Source organism: Typopeltis vanoorti, chromosome 10, assembly GCF_054136105.1.
Source record: "Typopeltis vanoorti isolate ZY-2024b chromosome 10, IOZ_Tvanoo_1.0, whole genome shotgun sequence".
Classification (NCBI taxonomy): domain Eukaryota; kingdom Metazoa; phylum Arthropoda; class Arachnida; order Uropygi; family Thelyphonidae; genus Typopeltis; species Typopeltis vanoorti.
Window position 1 is genome coordinate 98859562 of NC_143558.1, and position 21273 is coordinate 98880834.

At 34.1% G+C, this 21273-nt stretch overlaps 1 protein-coding gene across 2 annotated transcripts in view; it reads left to right on the forward strand.

Annotated features, from left to right (window-relative positions):
• Window positions 1–21273, forward strand: part of LOC150102626 (ubiquitin thioesterase OTUB1) — a 120971-nt gene that overhangs the window by 15437 nt on the left and 84261 nt on the right. For both annotated transcript variants that reach the window (XM_090399018.1, XM_090399019.1), the window contains exon 3: window positions 20447–20545. In XM_090399018.1, the coding sequence (XP_090255144.1) occupies window positions 20447–20545 (99 nt within the window). The remainder of the gene's footprint in view (window positions 1–20446; window positions 20546–21273) is intronic.

Consider the following 21273-nt stretch of genomic DNA (forward strand, 5'->3'; position numbering starts at 1 on the left):
GAAGACTTAAAGAATATAAAAGATATATATCACAAAGGAAACCCAATGTTTTGTTACTGTTGAAAAAAAACTTAGAAATAGAGGAAAGAAAACTGTAAAAAGTAACGAGTAGACAATAAAGATAACATATGATAACTGAAAAAAAGATATTCTGAATGGTTTTGATATTTATTGAGGTGAAAAAGTAAATTGGGTGCTCATCTTAGGCCTAGAGTAGTTACTATAGGGGTGCAAGAGAGCTTAATAGTATCAGGAGAAAGAAAGAAAGAAAGGCAAGAATATGCACTCCTACTCCAGCCCTGTTAAATCTATCAAAGCTCCAATAAGAATGAAGCAGATATCTATCTGTTAAAGTTTTTATATCTTTAGATCTGCAGAAGAATATTTCTTGGAGAAACAAAAACCTGATATTATGGCATAGCATAAGTTTCCATATAGTTTCATGTTTAATTTTCTTGTGGAATCCTCTACATTTAATGAGGCAATGTAGAAAGGAGATGCTATGATTAATGAAGTGCGACTGGTAGGTTTTTAACTTCTAAATTTTGGATGAACCTGATGAAATCTTCAATCTGTGAAGGGGTATTTGTGTAGCCTGCTTCTTGTAAACAGTTTTCCAGTTTTTTACGGTTGCTTTCCATTATTTCAGTTTCATGCCTATCATTCTTGATTTAGAAGCTAGTTATTTTCTTTTCATGTAGATCAGGGTTATCCAACCTTAGGTAATCCGAGGGCTGCATTAAAAAAAAAAAAAAAATTTATCCAAGGGCCGCATCCAATGCATATCTAGTAATTTGGTGAGCATCAATGACACAACCTCGATAGCTGTACAAACAACAGTAATTGAGCACTGATTGTGTGCTCACGTTCCCCTGAGCATGCGCTTCGGAACAAAACTGTGTAAGAATGCTTCTTTGACACACCTAATATTTGAAGAACACGTGGGTATGTAGTGATGTAAAAACACCAAATAAAGTTACCAACATTGAGATTATCGATTAGTGATAGAATTAAGATATCTAATACACATTTCATTCAAATTGTTATTTTATTTTTTTCGCTCATGAAAATCAAAACCCACAGGCAGGCTGTGGGTTTTGTTTGGGACATCCCTGATGCAGATGATAATTGTATTGAGAAAACTTTGAATCAGTAAACTTTATTATTTTTTCTTTAATTGTATCTCTTGCTTTTCCTTTATTAGCATGAGATGGTTCTTAGTCTATAAACTTTTTCTGAGCCTGAAGAGTTTTCATTTGACAAACCACATCCTTCTCCATCTTTACATTTTTTATTACTTCTTTTTATTTTAGATGTAGTTCGTTTTTAAAATTTTTTTGTTTATTCTCTATTTTTTTTTATTAATTCGTCTTTCCTGTTTCGATCATCTTGTCTGCATATTAAGTTTTTTCAGTTGTCTTACTTACTTTTATGTTTCTCCTTGTAGAACAGTTTCATGTTTTCATTTCATCTTGTATCTATTCAATTGTCATACTAGGTTCATTATTGGTACTTTCAACTAATGTTGTTCTATCCATCTTTAACAGGGAAAGTGGCTCCTGCGAATCTGGAATTTTTAGCTGATTTGGTCATGCACTTTTTGTGATTTTACCAAGTGTAGTTGTTTAAAAGTGGAATCTTTACTAGACTGAATTGGAAAATCTGGGAACTCTCCTTTATGCGTCTCTGATATATATGGTGTATATATATATATATATATATATATATATATATATAGCTCTATCAGAAGATACAACCATAGGAGAATCTAATGCGGAAGATTATAAAATGGAAGTTGCAATTATTTGGACACATTTGCAGAATGAGTGAAGACTGGAAGATAAAGACATTCGTGTTTGGTATTATGGATGGTGTAAACAGAAGTAGACCATACAGAGAATGGATAGACGACATAAAGGACTGGTGTGGGATGGGTGTACAGAAACTGCGACACTGTGCACTGGACAAAGAAAGGTGTAAGAAGATAGTGAAGGAGGCGTCAGACACAATGGGCAGTGAGCCCATGGTTCGTGATGATGATATATACGGTGTTCTAATTGGCTGTACCAGGGCTCCCACTCTTTCAGCAGAAGTTCTAAAAGAACAGGTGTTAATGCAGTTTTCAGAAGTTTGCATTTCTGACAGGATTTGTGACACTGATTAGTGATATGTCTGATCTCCATGCAGTTGAAACATTTAGATTTAGGGCAGTTATCACCCAAGTGATTGTATGAACCAAAATGCAGGCACCGCCTTTGTACTCCAGGATAGTTTACCATAACTCGGGTTGTACTGATGTTGATAAAATTTGGTATGGGCTTCTTCATATCCATTGTGAAGGTGACATCACCAGAAAACTAGTTGGATCTTCACCTGATAAACCCTTTCATATGTTACTCCATTTTGGGAACGTCTGTATAAGAATTTCATTACTGTTCTCTATATATCCCATTAGAAATCTTTTGATTTTTGCTATTTTTTTACCTGGCTCCCAGCTATTTCAGGAATAACTGTGCTGCCTTCGAAAGTAAAACCCTGTAATAGTTTGTCCCTTGTTTATACCTCTTTAACTACAATTAAATATTTCCTTCCACCATACAGGGTGAGAGAATAAATCGTACTAGCACCAACTATCTCTTTTAAGACCTTAGTCACCCATTGCGTTTCTTCACATCCTGGAATTTCAATTCCTAGAATTCACACACTATTGAAGGAATTGGTATCTCAGGTGGGGAAGAAGACTAAAACCTCTGTGTTTGATTAAGAGAGAGACAGAAAAAAAAATAAAAACATCGTAAGACTGAAAATTAAATAATCCCATGATGTAGAAATAATTCTATACCACCATCAAATTCTCTATTTGAGTTACTTTAAAATGGCAGCTGTGATACCACCAAAAGTAATCCCGTAATGCAGATATTAACTTCACTATGAGCAATCTTTGCTTTAAAAAAATCCAGTGCTAGTTGGGACAAAACTACCACTAGCATTAGTAAAATAAAATCATAGTGAAAAACAAACTAATGAATACCAAAGTACTTAGCTTGCCGAAAACCAAGATGCCACCAGTGAGAGCCAGACGCAAAAATGATACCAAGGTTGAAGTAATGCAGAAGTCATATTTCTATATACAAGTAGTCAAAAGGTGTCACACCTTATTACTAAAATACTCTGGATTAGAGATAGATGTTGAAAATTTTTTCATAAGGTTATGCTATAAATTAAAGATACCAAGAAATTATATTCTTGGTTTCATCCAAACTGTGCTTGGTTCTATTTAATACTTTTTGTTTGTTTATAATTGTTTATTACAAACAAATAAAGAATTGTTCAATATTGTGTATTCTTTGCCAGTCTGTGCAATGAAAAATTCAAGTTGTTGAGAAAGAAATTTTGTTGTTTGTCTGTAAGACTTAACTGCACTCACCATTTGATGAAAAGCACTAATAACAGTTCTTGTCCTAGAAAAACCTATCTTTTCAACCAAAAAGCATTATCATTAACATACCCAAGGTTTTCATTGAGTAGAAATGCAGATAATATCCTTTCCTTAATTCCTTTCCTGAATTATGGAGGATTTAAAAAATATTTTATTTTCAACCTTAACCTGGTTCCATGGCTGTCTATCTTAGGGAATATCATATATGTCAGCAGTGAATATCATCTAAATATCTGACATGTATAGAAGAGAAGTATACGTTAATGGTTTAGCTCTTGGACCAAACCAAGAACAAATTGCTGAGAAAAGTAATAAAATTAATCTTATAATGCTTTTGATTCTGTGAAGGGAATAATAGAGAGAGCTCCCCCACTCTTTGTCATTATTGATAGTTGAGTTCATGGCTACTGACGATTTGTAGACTTATGAATGATGAGGGTACTGCTGCCATTTTGTTTTTCCTAACCACCACTGATATTATTATTGTTTGAAATTTATGAATTACAAGTTACATCTGAAAAATCCAAGTTTCTGGGAGGAGGAAATACCTCCTTGCATGTACTAGATGAGGTGCTCTGGTTTCTATTGTGGCAGCTAGAAACCTCTAACTAAATCAGCAGTTTCTTCTGCTGATTTAGTTACTGCTTAGTTGTGGAAATTAACATCAAGCTAAAATGGTATAGTAAACAAGACTCCTGATCCCATTGGTAAGCTATAAGCATGTGTATACATGACTCCACTCAACAGAACACATTTAGGATTGCTTCCAAATTGTGTCATCAGATGCCATTAATTTCATTAAGATTTAGTTTAAGAAATGTGATTTTTCAGAGAATTAATGCTGAAATTACACTGTACACTTTTGATAACAAAAATATTCAACATTGCTGAGATCAGTCTCAAAAGATAGCTGAGCTTAAGTAACTTGATAGCTCCAAACATCTGTGACTTGATTATTATTCTAGCAGTATAGTCTCATTGGAGCATTTAAAGTTCCAGGAAACCTTTTATTTTGAATTCTGTGTTTTTGAGTTCATTTGAAATAAAAAAAAAAAGTAATTGAAATGGCTGTAGCGTTAGGCAAGTTTTTGGAATTTATATCTTCCTGTCTGCTGTTATTGTCATACAACTCCCCCCCCCCCTCCTTGATTGGCTTTGACGGTGCAGTACTTTACAGAAAGAACCCATGCTTCATTCAATACAGTATGCCATTTCCTAAGCAGTTGGAAAGGCTTATGCATTGGCAGTTAATGTTTTGGTCATTTTAACAGTTTTAATTTGCTATGATAAAAATGAGTTAAGAAGAAGGGGCTATGATGGCAAATGATTTGATGCGTAGGCTGTGTAGAAGAAATGGATGTAAATTTTTGGATGTGTGGAGTGGGTTTGAGGGAAGATTGGATGTGTAAAGAGGGACCCTACACCTGAATGCATTTGGTATCAGGAGTCTAGAAAAATTAATAACTGGTATAAGACCTAACACAGAGAGTCAGGGAAACTAAATTATAAATGGAGGAATGGTGTGAATGTGAGTGTAAGAGCGACAATGTTATATAACTGTGTTAATAATGGGAATGGACTTTGTCATGGAAATGTTGACGAGGAGAGAACGATTTTCAGTTTGTGTTCGTCCAGTTTGGACCCATCATATGGATGCAAAAGATTATTACGAGGGTGGTCTGAAAAGTTCTCGGCCTAACAATGAAAAAACAAATTTATAATTTAAAAATTATTTTTATTTTTCAACATAATCTCTCTTAAGACTAATACATTTATTCCAGCAATGTTCCAGTGCCATTATCCCATCCCTATAGTGGTTTTCAGTAAGATCTGCAAAATACCCCTCTACTGCTGCAATCACATCTTGATTCAAAGAAAAACACCGACCAGTGAGTAAGAGTTTTAGGTTTGGGAAAAGATAGAAGTCAGAGGGAGCCAAATCTGGGGAATAGGATGGATGTTCCAACAATAGTGGAGATCCCTTAATTTTCCCATTGCCAAAACACCTTTGTAGGCACAGTACATTGTCCTGATGAAAGATGATTTTTTTTTTCTCCCAAACCAGGTCTTTTCTCAAGTTTTCGTTGAGTCTGGTTAAAAGATTGGAATAATATTCCCTGGTTACTGTTTTACCCTTTTCAAGATAATTAATAAAAAAAAATACCTTTTCCCAAAACACTGATGCCATGACCTTTCCTGCTGATGAAACCGACTTTGTAGTCTTTGGCACTGAACAACCGGCTTCTGTCCACTGTTTTGACAGCTGTTCGAATTCTGGTATGTAGTGAATCAAAGTCTCATCCGTAGTAATAAATTGAGGCACAAAATCAGCTTTATTCTTGTTAAAATGCTCCAAGCACTGTTCAAAGATTTTCATGCGAGTGAGTTTTTGATCTGCTTGGGAGCAAGCCCGGCACCCATCTTGCACAAAGCTTTTTCATATGCAATTTTTCATGCTAAATTGTGTTAGGACAAAATTACACAGGAAAAAATTACACTGGATGAAATTGCGCTGCAATAATTACACGAGGACGAAATTACACAAAGAAAAAATTACACAAACAAAAAATTATACATATATAAAAATACACTAAGAAAAAAATTAAAAGGAAAAAATACACAAGTAAGAAATTACTTGTATACGCAAGTAATTTCGAAATTAAGAAATTAAACAAAAAATTACACATAGATAAAAATACACTAAGAAAAAAATTAAAAAGAAAAATAGGAAAATATTTACACAAGAAATTACACAGAGAAGAAAAAATAAAGAAAAAATTACACAGATAAAAATATGCTAAGAAAAAAATTAAAAGGAAAAAATACACAAGTAAGAAATTACACATAAAATAAAATTTACCAAAAATGTACAAAATTTATAACCAGCAAGGGGATTAGGGAGGTGGTTGAGTTGGAAACTCAAAATGATGTAGTGATTAGCTACCCTTATTAGTACTTACCTCAGATTTACAAGGAATAATTTCCTAAGGTAAAACCAATCGACAATTGTTAATCACCATGAACTGCTCAAGAATTTCTAAGAATTGTTTGGGTGAAGGTATATAAGCAAATTTTTGTCTTACATTCTTCAGTTCTAGTTTAGTGACTCGTAATAAAACTAGTGTATAACGTGTGACGTGATTAATTTTTTAAATTAATTTTTAATTTACCCATGGCTGATTTTGAGTACGGCGTTAGTAATAAAGGTGGTCAAATTATAATTTACAAAGGATTTGAGTTTGTTCATCACTGTGAAACTGCTATTGGGACTATTCATTGGCATTGTGCAAAGTTTAGAACTTTACATTGTCGATTGCTGCTCCATACCAGAGACAACAAGATTATCCGCGAGTCTTCAGAACACTGTCATGTTAATACTTTTGAATCTGAATCTCATCAGCTTTCAAATCAAATGAAAAGAAAAATGCTGAATCCAGGCACAATGGCTCGTGCAATTATAGCTAACAGTTTAGTGACTGTATCAGACAGATTAAAAATGTGGCTACCAAAGAAGAGCTCCATGATGAGGCGATTAAATAGATCCAAAGCTAAAACAATCAGAAACGTTCCGTCTAATCCAGATAACAAAAATTTTGAAATACCAGAGAAGTATACTCTAAATGGATTATTCATGATTCTGGGGCAGAAGATCCAGAACGTATAATACTAATTGGTCACAAGACTCTTCTAGATCAACTTGTAGTTAACGATTTTTGGCTAGCAGATGATACATTTAAAGTGGTTCCAGAAATATATTATCAGTTATACAGTATCGATGTCCAATATGATTCAGGCGTCACTTTTCTTTGTCTACGGGCTCTTCTACCAGGGAAAAAGGAAGAAATATACGTGAGGATGCTGAACATGTTCCTAGAGAAAATCCCTCAAGCTCGACCACGGAAAATTTTGACCGATTTTGAAACAGCAGCAATGAATGCTTTCCGTACCGTGTTTGAAAACATCGAAATTGGTGGCTGCTTTTTCCACTTATCACAATCTATTATATGCAAAGTAAATGAATGTGGACTAAAATCTCTATATGAATCAAATCAGTCATTTGCAGTACACATTAAAATGGTACAATCACTTGCACTTTTACCAGAAGATGAAGTGTTAGAAACATTTTTGGAAGTTGCTGATCCGTTCTCTAATTTAGATGAATATAATGAACAAATCGAGCAAGTTCTCCTTTACTTCGAAACGTACATGTATTCGAGGTTGACAGCTCAGGAACGGCACTTATAGACAACCTCTATTCAATATTCCTACTTGGAACCATAGACACTGCAGCCAACTGTATAGCTAGAACTACAAATTGTATTGAAGGATGGCACTATGGACTTCATTCGCTCTTTCAGTGTTCCCATTCAACTGTGTGGAAATTTTTGGATAACATTGTTAAAGAATTATCTTTAACATACAAACTATTTGCAGCATTTAACTGGTCAATGAAACCCAGGACGTTGTAGGTACATTTCATTAAAACGACGTATTTCAAATATTGTACAAAATTGCGACTCTAATAGACGATTGGATTTTTTACGTTGTATAGCTTATATGACTTAGTGTTTATTTTTTATTATTTTTTAAAATAAAAGTAATTTTTGCAATATTAAGAAAGTTTGTGTTTAATTTGACAACAAAATACCAATAATATTTTAATCGAATTAAAGTCAACAGGTAGGTCTTATAAAATATTACAAAATTAATGGAACTCTTATCTGAAAATAAATATAAAATTCATCATAAAAATTTAAAAACTCTAAAGTAAAAAACTTCGGTGTGAATATTCAAATTTGTGTAATTTTTTCTTAGTGTATTTTTATCTATATGTAATTTCATCCTTCTGTAATTTCTTCCTTGTGTAATTTTATCCCATATCATTTTAACATGTAACCATGCAAAATATATCCTACACGTTCTTTTCAAATGTCTACAGTCTCAGCAATTTCACACACTTTGACTTTGATATATTCGAGGTTGACAGCTCAGGAACGTTAATGATATGAACTTTGAATGAATTTCTTTTGGCGTTAAACCTTCTTTTACAAAGAATTTTATAACTACACTATACTCAATTTTATCCATTTCAAGGGATACATACAGACAACGCTTTTGCTTCAGACAGCTGTATAAAAGAAATTACTTGATAGAATGACTTGCAATTTCACATGGATGCTTATGACAGATGTACCAACTTAGGAAAAAAAAAATCTTGACGATAGTGGTGCCATTTATGGTCGAGGCCAAAAACTTTTCAGACCACCCTCATGTGTCTGTAGGGATACGTATCGAGTGTACCTCATGTAGTATTGATACAACATAAATACTGTACCCGTGACAATCGATACCAGGTATCGATTGTCAAGGGTTCAGTATTTTTATCAAGGATAGAGAGGATAGGAGAGGAGGGGACATGCTGTTAATGATATCTGATGACTTGAATCCAGTTAGAGTTGAAACCTATGATTGTAGTATTACTACTAACAAAATTTCATGTGGCAGCGAGTTTGAATTCATCTGGTGTGAGGTGGAATCTAACAAAACTAATTACATAGTGGGGTGTTGTTACAGACCTGGTGGATTGATTGCTAGTGATTCACCAAATAGAAAAGAAGAATGCAAAAAGAGTAATCATAATGGGAGATTTTAATTATCCAAATATTGATTGGGTAGCAGTAGAATCTCATGAGAAGAATGAAAATGCATTTATTGAGCGGCTGCGGAACAACTTCCTGAAGCAGCATGTGACAGAAGGAACATGAGGGCAAAGAGTATTAGATTTGATTATGGTGTCAGAGGGCGTTTCAGTTAAAGACGTAACTATTCTGCCTCCAGTTGGTGACAGTGATCATGCGGAACTCACTTGAGAAGTGACTAAGTTTATGAATATTCCATTCAGAAAAGGTTATATGGCGAATTACAAAGCAGAAAATTATAACCAACCGAGGAGTATACTGAGTTCATTGAATAGGATCAGCTGCTGGATGGAAAAAATATCGACAGTGCATGGGAAACACTTAAACAACACTTTAATGATACGATATTAGAATGTGTCCCGAGAGTTCTAAGAATAAATAGAGTAGGAGTCAAATGGATGTGTAATCTTATTAAGCAAGCGATTCATAAGAAAAGGACGATGTGGAAGGAATACCGTGTACATAAGGATGACATCTGTTATGAATGTTATAAGCAGCAGGCTAGAATAATCACAACTGTTGTATGGAAAGCAAAGTCCGAGCATGAAAAGAAACTGGCTCTGCTCACTAAAGACAACTTACAAGAATTCTATCGATATGCTGGAAGTAAAAGAAAGAATGCAGTTGAAAGAATAACTCTTTTAAATCCCGATGGTGTGAGGGTTACAGATGCAGAAGAAGTTGTTCAGTTAATGAGTGCCCATTTTGTTAAAAGCTATCAACCTGGTGTACGCAACATTGAACTTGCTGTTACCTCTTCACTAAATGAAGAAACGCAGGTGTATGAGGACGAGGTATTAGAGCTGTTGCACAAGTTGAATAAGAATTCAGCAGTAGGGACTGATGGGATATCAGCACGTGTGCCAAACTGGCCATTCCTTTGACCAAGCTGTTTAATATGAGTCTCAGAACAGGGAAGATTCCACAGGAATGGAAGGAATGTATGGTAATTCCATTGCACAAGGGTGATATCACTGATGACTGCTCCACACACACACACTCCTTTCCTGGAGCCCTTCAGGAACTTGCATCTACTCCCAGATAGTGCCATTAATTGGTTAACTGAGTTGTCAATCTGTATTGGGGGGGTGAAAAATTCTCATAAACACCTAGAACAAAAATGATATTAAAAGCAACTGATATAACCACAAGAATGAACATATCTTAAGGCCAACCCCATGTTTCATCAAATTGTAATAATTTCTTCTTTTTCTTTTAGGATATATAAGAAGACATGTCAGAGAATTTGAAGAAATTCGAAGACACAGAGATGTGAGCCGTCAAGTTTTTCATGCTGCAAAAAAGTCTGCAATTGATTCACAAGTTTTGTGAGAGACTTTAGGGAACTGTGCCTCAGCATATGCAACAGTTGCCATGTGGCAGCTGTTGCATATGCTGAGAAACATGGCTTTATCACTATGACCCAGAGACCGAACAACAGTCAATGGAGTGGAGACACAAATGTTCTCTATGGCCAAAGAAGTTCAGAATGCAAAAGTCAGCAGGGAAGGTTATTTCCATTGTCATTTGGGATATGGATGGTGTAATCTTTACCAAGTAATTCAAAAAAGGTGAACCTGTTAAAGCAGTATTTCATTTAACAGCTCAGAAGGAACTGAAGGAGGTACTGAAGGAAAAATGCCACAGGAAACTGAACATATGCATGCTGCTTTTTCAGGACAACCCACCTGCTAACACTGCTCATGAACCCCAACAGACAATATACACAACTTGGGCCTTCAATGTTTGCCTTACCCACCCTATTCACTAGACCTGGCCACATCTGACGATTTCCTACTCCTAAATTTAAAGAAACACTTGAAAGGAATGAAATTTACCAGAAATCATGAAGTCATATCTGCAACTGAGGACTGGTTTGTGCAACAAGGGAAAGACTTTTTTCTCAGAGGATTGCAAATGATGCAGCAGCATTGTAACAAGTATATAACACTTCATGGGGAACATGTAGAATACTCTGTAAGTTACATGGTTCCACCTCAATTCCTTCATGGTGATTATCACAACTTTTCAGCACACCCACATATATAGTTTTGCTCATTAATTTTTTTGTATTTTTACCCATGCATTAAATATATAAATAAAATCTGATGATGGTCCACCAAAACAGACAGCACATTGTTATTTATACTGCTGGGTGGTCATTTACTGCAATTTTTTTTTTAGCTCATAATATTTTTTAATTCCATAATCTTTAAATTCATTGTCTTCCAAATTTTCTTTTATGGCTTTATTATTATTATTAAGAGAGACCTTCAGGGAGTCAGGAACTCATTGAGGGAGGCCATACTATTCACATCAGCTGTCGTATTTGTTCTTTAATTCATTCATTCTACTTGCACGCACAACATCCAATATCAATTCATTCCAATCATGCACTACACTACGAGAGAAAAATTTTGCCTTACCCCCCCCCTTAACATCTTTCTTTCTCAACTTCTATGAATGCCTTTACATCCTTTTCAAACTCTGCATAAAATGAAAAATTTCATCTACTGGAATTCTGTATAACCCTAGAAGTTTGTAAGTCACAATCATGATATCACCCCCTCTTGCTCCTGTTTGTTAGTGTCTGCAGCCTACAAATTCTCAGTCTGTCTTCATAATCTGCATTCCACAATCCTGGTATCATTTTTGACAATCTCCTTTGTGCTCTCTATTGTATTAGAATCACAGAGGAAACCAGGAGACCAGAGCTGTGTGCAATAGTCCAAGTGAGGTCTTATCAAGGCCTTGTAAAGAGGCAAAAAAAAACTTTTTTTATCTTTATATGTGAAGGTTCTTTTCAGCATTGCCGTTATTCTCTGAGTTGTGTTTACAATTTTTACTATGTGACCCCTTGAACCTCAACTTCCTGTCCACTAAAACTCCAAGATCCCCAGCCTCATCAGTTTCTTCATAATCCCACAAATATAATACAACATTGGATATCTAATCACACCAAAGTGCATGAATTTACATATATTAACTTTGAAATGATAGCCATTTTCGCATGCCCAAAATTCCAGCCTATTAAAATCATTCTGCAAATACTGCATATCAGCAGCACTCCTGATTACCCCCACCCATCTTTGCATTATCATCAAATAGCTGTATGTTACATGTCAAATTCTTCTCAATGTCATTAATGTACAGATTGAATAACAGTGGACCAAGGACTGATCCTTGAGGCCATCACTTGAATCTTGCAGATTCTCTCCCCCCCCCCCAACATACCACTTTTTCATATGTCATTCACACCAATCCTCTTATTCACTCCAGTAGTTTATAATTCAATCCCTTATTATCTAATTTATGTAACGATATTCCATGCTGTATTCTGTCAAAAGCCTTAGCAAAATCCGAAAGTAATATGGTATATCCATTCCCCTTGTCTCAGTGGTAACATAATTATAGAATGTGAGAAAGTTGCTAAAATATGTCCTTCCCTTCGTAAACCCATGCTATTCATTGCAAAGTAGAGATTCTCTTTTGACCTATTTCTGAATGCGTGCTCCAATTGTTGACCAGTACTGATTGGTCAATAGTCGGATACATCGGTATTTGTACCACCCTTGTGCAATGGGATTACCATACATTCTTTCCATTCCTGTGGAATCTTCTCTGTTCTGAGACTCAAATTATATAGCTTGGTCAAGGGAATAGTCAGTTCATCTGAACACTCTTTTAGCATCTATGCTGTTATCCTGTCAGTTCCTGTCGCAGAATTCTTATTCAGTTTGTGCAACAACTGTAGTACTTCCTGCTCATCCACATTAGTTTCCTCATATGGTCGAAGAGGTAGCAGTGAGTTCAATGTTGCATATACTAGATTGATAGTTTTCAGCAAAATAGCCGTTCATTAGTTTGAACAATTACTTCTGCATCAGTCACTCACATACCATCTACATTCAGTAGAATTATTGTTTCATATTTATTCTTAATTTTACTTATAGCATAACATTGGAATTCGTTTGGGTTGTCTGTAACTTGTAGAGCCAGTTTCTTTTCATACTCAGACTTAGCTTTCCACACAACACCTGTGACTCTTCTAGCTTGCTGCTTATAATTATCATAACTGACATCATCCTTATGCACATGATATTCCTTCCACATCATCTTTTTTTTTCTTACAAATATCTTGCTTAATTAGATTACACATCCATTTCACTCCTACTCGATTTATTCTTTGAACTCTAGGGAGACATTCTGATATCGCATCATTTAAGTATTTTTTTAAACACATCCACACAATGTTGATATGCTTCCCATTCAAATAACTGATACCATGGCCCAGAACCTAGTATACTCCTTAGGTGGTCATAATTTCCTGCTTTGTAGCTCAACATGTAAACCTTTTCTGACTGGAACATTCATAAACTTACACTTCCCAAGTGAGTATTGCATGATCACTGTTACCAACTGGAGACAGAATAGTTAAGTCTTTAACTGAAACTTCCTCTGACTCTGTAATCAGATTGAACATTCTTCGATCTCATGTTCCTTCTGTCACATGCTGCTTGATGTTGTGTTTCGCAACAGGTCATTAAATTTAGTTTCATTCTTCTCATGGGATTTCATAGCTGCCCAGTCAATGTTAAGTCCCCCATTATGATTACTCTTTTTGCATCCATTGTATTTATTTGTTGATGCAGTTCTTTGTCACTAACAAACAATCCACTAGGTTTGTAACAGCGCCTCACTGTTTATTTAATCTTGTTAGACTCCATCTCACACCAGATGGCTTCAAACTCGCTGCCACATGAAAAATGTTTACTAGTATTGCAGTCATAGGTCTCTCCCTCAACTCTAACTGGATTCAAGACATTTGATATCATTAGCACATGCCCCTCCTCTCCTATCCTGTCTATCCTTCCTAAAAATACTACTCTTTGTATTCAATACCAGTTAGTATGTCTGCTTCTGATAGCCAAGTCTCATTATGCCTACAACCATGAGGTCCCAATATATTAACTAAGGCAACAAACTCTACTCCATTGTTTCTGATACTCCTAGCAATCTTGTATAGACATAATAAATTACCTGCTTGCTCTTTTGCATACACATGTCTGTGGTTTGCATGACATACTTCAACAACTTGCAGATCTGTTCTTATCTAGTTCCTTACTTATGCATAAATCGTTACATATGCTTCATAAATCTGAACCATACAAACACAGAATTATTCTCTCTCTCTCTCTCTCTCTCCATAATCATTGCCATAATAGTAATAATCATTCCCATCATTAACACAGTTATCTAACATTGTCACTCTTACACACAGATTCTTATGATTCCTCTTATCAGAATTCAGTTTCCCTGACTATCTGTTTTTTAGGTCTTATATCAATTAATAATTTTTTAAGACTCTTGATGCCAAATGCATTTAAGTGTAGGCTGTCCCTCTTATACAAATCCAACCTTCTCTCAAACTCACTCCTCGCATCCATTCCTTCTACATAACCTACGCGTTGAATCAAATTTGCCATCGTAGCCCTTCTTATTTCATTTTTATCATATCAGGGTAATATACTTGCAATTTTCACTTTCTCACTCTTCACTCTCACCTCTTCCAACAACCCTTTCATGTCCTCTCTCCCACTGAACTTATTGCTAGTTAAGTCATTGGTACTTACTACAATTATGATTTTGTTTACTTTCCTTTTCTGTTTTTTAATTGCTTGAATTATATTTTTAATTTTTCACCAGGAAAACTTGATGTTAACCCTCTCATCAGTGGCTTGTTTTATGTTAGTCACCATACCAAATAACATTCTTCTTTTTATAATCAACCAGATTTTGGTTATTACACACTATTTTATCTTATTCCATGCTTTGTTTTCTATTTTGCTGCTGAACTTTTTTTATTCTCCCAGTATTCCTCGAAATGTTGCTTGCTTTTTCTTTACTCTTATTTATTCTTACTTTTTGAGATATCTTGTCATATATTTGGTTTTCACCTTCCACATTTTCCAATCACATCATTTTTGGGTTTTAAAATTGCTCTAAACATCCATCTTCCTGATCTTTATATTATCCAAGTATGTATGAGTTATGATTTTACCTAATGTAAAAGTTTTAATTAATAAGTAATCCATTAATCTTAACTCTACAGAATAGAAAAAAAGTTATAGCTCCATTACCATAAAGCTTAGTTTTTATTGTTTATATTGTATTTTCTGCTGCAAGGCTTGTTGTCCCTTTCAACAAGATAAAAAAGTTAAAAAGTTTAATTACAAGGCTGATTGTATTGCTGTACTTGTGAGATACAAAAGCTTTTTACATCTCTGAATCAAAAAATTATAATAATCAATGAAAATGTGTTGAATGATTTGCAATTCTAATTTATTGCATAGAAAATAATTATTACGAAATATGAATTAGCATCATCTAAATCTAGATGGCTTCAAATAACAGTTTCCTGTTATTTGAAGCCATCACAAAATTTGAATAATTTTGTGTTGGCTTTCACATTCACAAAAATTAGAATAATTTTTAACTTGGTTCAAAATATTAAAATATTCCAAATTTTTCTGATTGGTTTTGTGAAGATCATGGAAATGGCATATATTTCAGTATCTGCGGGACTGACTTGGAATCTTTTGTGCATGGATTTCAGTTAATCATTTGCTAAACATGGGTCGAACAAGTGACATATCGGAAGTTAAGAAGTTTTGGTATCTCTACACAAAGAAGGCGAAACTCATTATTTTATGACTAAATAATTGAAATGTTATCAAGCAAGCATGAGTATAGTATTGGGACAGTATTCTAATAACCAGAGTTTTCAAAGTAATTTCTGCAAATAGTGGTTGAAAGGTAACAACTACTTCAAGAGATGAGAGGAGATTGAAGAATATTGTGAAGAAAAACTGCTTCCAAAGTATAGGGTATTTTTACTGGAGATGGAAAGAAATATGTGTGAATGTGTCTAAATCTACAACTTTGAGATGACTTCACAAATTGGGTTTTAAATCGTATGTGCCTAAGACGAAGCTGCTTATGACTTCCAAGCAAAAGGCAGTTAGAGCGCAATGGTGTAAGCAAGACTGTTGCGGGGTCAAGAGGACTGGAAAAAGATGCTTTTTAGCGATGCAAATATGTTTTATGTGTCCCATTGTCATCAATGGATAAATGTTGGGCGTCTTTAGCAAAAAGCATTTGTGGGAATTTTCCCAGAAAATTCTTGGTTGGAAATGAAAACCTATGCATGAAACATTTGCAATTTGAACCTCTGTCATAGTATGGACTTGTATGACCACAGAGGAACCAGGTAGGCTCTGTATTGAGTAAGAAAGAGCCAATTCCAAGAAATTCATGAGCATTGGAAGATTTATGTGATGGTGATTTCCTTTTTCAGTAAGATTCAGCTTCTTGTCACACTTCCAGATTTAAACCCCATTGAGAATTTGTGGGGAATTATGAAGAAACGTCTTCAAGAAGTTGCCTGAAGAGACAAAAATGAACTTGTTTCTACAGACCATATGGGCTTGTATCTCATCACACAGAGTATGTAGATTTAGATGAAGCTAATTCATATTTGGTAATAATTATTTTCTATGCAATAAATTAGAATTGCAAATCATTCAACACATTTTCTTTGATTAGTATAATTTTTTGATTCGGAGGTGTAACACATTCATACATACCATACTTGCACTAATGGCATTTATTTGAAATAGACCTTCTCTAGCTCGGTCAGTATAGATGAAGCCCCTTTGCTTGGAAAGATCTGGGTTTTATTCCTGTCAGTGACATGAGGAACCTTTATCTAGTCTTTTTTGACGAAAGGTGAGTTAGCTGGTCTCGTATGGAGTGGGAGGGTTTTTTTTGTTCCTCAGAACAGGCAAACCGGCCCTGTGAACACACACAGATCTACAGTCATAAATACATAATCCCTCATGTATTTATGACTGTAGGAGGGCTCATCCAGTCCTAAGGGATGGTGGAGGAACGGGGATGAACTCCATATGAATAAATAAATTTTAAAAAAAAATTTTTTTCACTTCCTCAGTGTCTTTAGTTGTCTTTTTAGCAAAACTTTATTAAACACTATTAGCCTTGGAAAAAAAAATACTCTGAATATGAACCTATGTTTTGTTAATTGAATAAAGGTAAAAACTGGTTAATCAAGTACTTGACTGAGAAAACTGAATTGTGGCATCAAGTCATATTTATATGTGTATTTCCATGTTCAAATTTCCATAGCTGTTGCTCTGATTCATGTTGAAGCTTCTGGAACAAAAACCTGTATAGAAACAGAATGCATATAAATACCTTACTGACTGAAATTAATTATTTACAAGTTGACATTTTACAAGCTCAAGCTAGCATTATCAGAGGTTCTTTAATAATACACAGTGAGTGAAGACTGAATTAAATTTACTGTCTTCACACGGAATGAAATCGAGGTAATGTACCATTACATAATGCAAAAGCTGTGGTGACACGGATTTAGTTAATCGGGGTTCACAGAATATTCTGGCCACAGAGTTGCTATCTAAACCCTATAGAGGGTTCAGTTAGTTCAGAGGGAAGAAATAAAACTTATTGGTTGAGGTTAAAACAGGTTTTAATCTCTTACACAGGTTTTATAGAAAGCCTGTGTAAGAGATTGGCATCTGATTGCAAACATAAGTGGTTCAACTGTATATTGAGAATTCTTGTAGAAAGACTTATACGTTGGTAACACGACTATTAAATTATTTAAGGAATTTGCAACGTATACTGGAATATTAATTAAAAGAAACTTTAATGAATACTTCCTATATTTTGGCAAAGTCACATTGCCATCTTCATGGGAACATACAAATATGACACGTGCACACAGGAACTACAAAAAGCAGATGAGGCAGAAGATAAGAAACTACTCTTGTTCCTAAAGTACTAATGGTGCCCCCCTAGCGGGCTATATTGGGTTGTCTTGGCCGTTGGGCTGATGTTCTCTCAAATTTGTTGAGGTTTGGAACGTTTTATAGAGCTGAGGCTGATTCTATGAATAGTCTTTCATACTTGAAATTGCTGCGGTGTATTACTTTGGCTTTCTTCCAACGTATTCTGTGGCGGGGATCCAGAGCATGGTCTGCAAGCCCAGAGTGGTTGTACTGGTGAAACTGGATGTAGTCCTTGTGTTCTGAAAAAAGCAAATACCAGGATTTCAGAACATAAGGACTACATTGAGGAATATTGAGAAATTCAGGAATCAATATCATTATTGTCTGTATTGCGTCTATCCATCTATAAACATACTGGATCTGTTCAAGAAGTATTATTTGGATTAATATTATTACACAAAAAATAAATAGGATTTAGGGTTTTTTTTTTTTTTTTTTTTCTCTGAGTCTCAGAAACAAGAAAACAGTTGTACAAGGGCTGCAGTACTTCTAGTGTTTTGATTTTCACAAAAAAACAAACAAACAAACAGAACATGCAAATCCAAAAGAATTCTTCATATTCTGATCTTTGACTGAATGAACTCAAGTTACAGGGTCTATAAAACTTCCATTTCTTTCTGCTGTCTTCATATGATTACCAGTCATTTTGAACTGAAATGTGCAATATTATCATAGTAATTTCTTGTCCTCCATCATCTGGAACATAGTAGAGATTGTTGTGAAACATTATACACTTAGCTTTATTGGCTAACTGCTGCACTGACATTACATAGTATTCACAAATGTCCTATGGTCCATTTGTCTAAACTTGCCCAGCTAGTCATCATGTCATAATAAAATACATTACGAGAATCACATTTAATTTAAATGTCTCTATTTGTAAAATTTTTGACTAAGTTTCATATACATTGTCAATACAATTAAAGGAAAACACACACATACAAAAGGAACAACAATTCACTTTAAAGCACGTGATATTATGTGTACTATCAGTTGCAGAAGAATAGCTTCATCTACATTAATAGATATCCAAAATTAATTAAAATAGCGTATTATATTTTAAATATAAACAAAATTGATTATAAATTAAGGATTATAGTTCTTTGTTTAGAAGAGAATCTGAAGAACATATTTTTTATGAGCTGTATTGACTAAAGATTTGATCACATGATATTTCTGACAAGGGTGATGATATGAGTTAGAATCAATGTATTTACACCAGTGTAAGTTGGTTCCACAGATTCTCTTCTAAATAAAGAACTGTTTATTATCAGAACTACCTTTTATCTCTAATGGTTATAATGCAAAAACTATCAGTAAAATCAATAATTATGGGCATTGTCTTAACCTGCATCAAGAAGAAATTATCAGAATTTGTATTCCTTACATTACTTTCAGAAAAAATAGCAAGACTATTTCAACAGGTTAATTTACGAGTCCCTTTCAATCTAGTTCACAAACTTAATACCTTCCTTATCCCACCTAAAGATAAATATCCTCATCTTTCTTATCCTGGAGTTTACATAATCCCTTGCTCTTATGTTATTATGGATAGACTGGTTGTTCTGCAGAAATTCGTCTTGAAGAAAATCAAAAATACACTTCACTTAAAGAACCCAAACAAATCTGGTTTAGTAAGCCATGCATTATCTACATAACACAGGATTCAGTGGAACAAAACCAAATTGTTATACAAAAGTTATTTTCTTGTGGACTATATTCATAATAACATTTCAAAGAAAGCTGTGAAGCACACACATTCACAACCCAAACATGAACAGAAACAATTGCCTGAAATTTTCTCAATTTTGGGAAGTTATACTGACTAATACTCACTTTAATGTGATCCTTAATTTATAATTAATTTTTTGTTTATATTTAAAAATAGTAATTTAACTATATTATTTAATTGTAATTTATTTTGGATATCTATTAATACAGATGGAGCTATTTTCCTGCAGTGAATAGTGCATGTAATATCATGCACTTTCAATTGAATTGTTCTCTTTTTTATGTATTTTCCTATAATTCTATTAACAGTGAAACTTAGCCGAAAATTTTACAAATAAAGACATTTAAATTAAACGTAAGTGATTCTTGTAATAATGTTTTATGATGAATTCTTCCTCTTACGTCTTGTATTTTAGAACAATTTTCTTCACTTTCACAATAACAAGTGCATGGTTGATATCAAATCCACTCTGGATAACTGAACAGAACTCATGCATACAACAGTGAAAATTAAGTATTTTCCTTCTTTTAAATTCATATCCTTTTCTTTCTTTCTTCTAATATATTGTGAATGTTAATTAGTTCATGCAAATATCTAATAAAATTTGTTAATTAGTTCATGCAAATATCTAATAAAATTTGTTAATTTAGGATGCCTAATATATTTGAATAATTTTATTTGGCAGATAGCTGATTCAATACCATTGATAGGACCAAAATATGATCTCATAACTCTTCAGAAAGAATATGCTCCTGAAGACTTAATTTACCAACAAAAAGTTAAAGTAAGAACAAGTTTTAAGTCTTTATTCATTTATATATATATATATATATATATATAATTTATTTATTTTTTGACAAGTTACTTATTTATAATTGAATTCATCATCATTTATTCATTTATGAATAGAGAAATATATACTGAAATATTAGTAATGATGTAAATTTTACATGTAGTACTATCATATCCTGTAAACCCCTTGAAGTTTCATGTTAGGAATTTTTTTATTGATGATATTCATAATAACAAAAACTTATGGATATAAAGCCTGTTAAATGAAAGTGAGCCAAGTTGCTCTGTTTTGTGCCAAATGGTAAATGTTAGGTTAGATGGTTCGTGAGCCTCTTCTTCAAAAAGAAGCTTTCTTATCTATTGCTGAAATTGGTTTCTTTGTTTTAGATGTCTAAGTTGGTGTCCCAACAATCTCGCTCACTTTTTTTGAATTGGTTCTATTATGGGTCTTAGCTGAATTTCTTCAACAGTATTGGAAATGTGATTCCATAAACTGAGGAATAATATCTTAAGCACTGATTTTTGACAGCTTCCATTTCTTTCAGCTATGGCATCTTACCCAACAATATTCTTCTGTGGCACCATTTGATTGCTTTCCAAGTGAGAGCTCCCTGTGATGAGTTACTGACTCCAAGAGGATATCTTCATTCTCATGCATTAAGTGGTACCCCACCACGTACATATTCTCCACCATACGGACTCTTTCACCTTTTCTTTCCT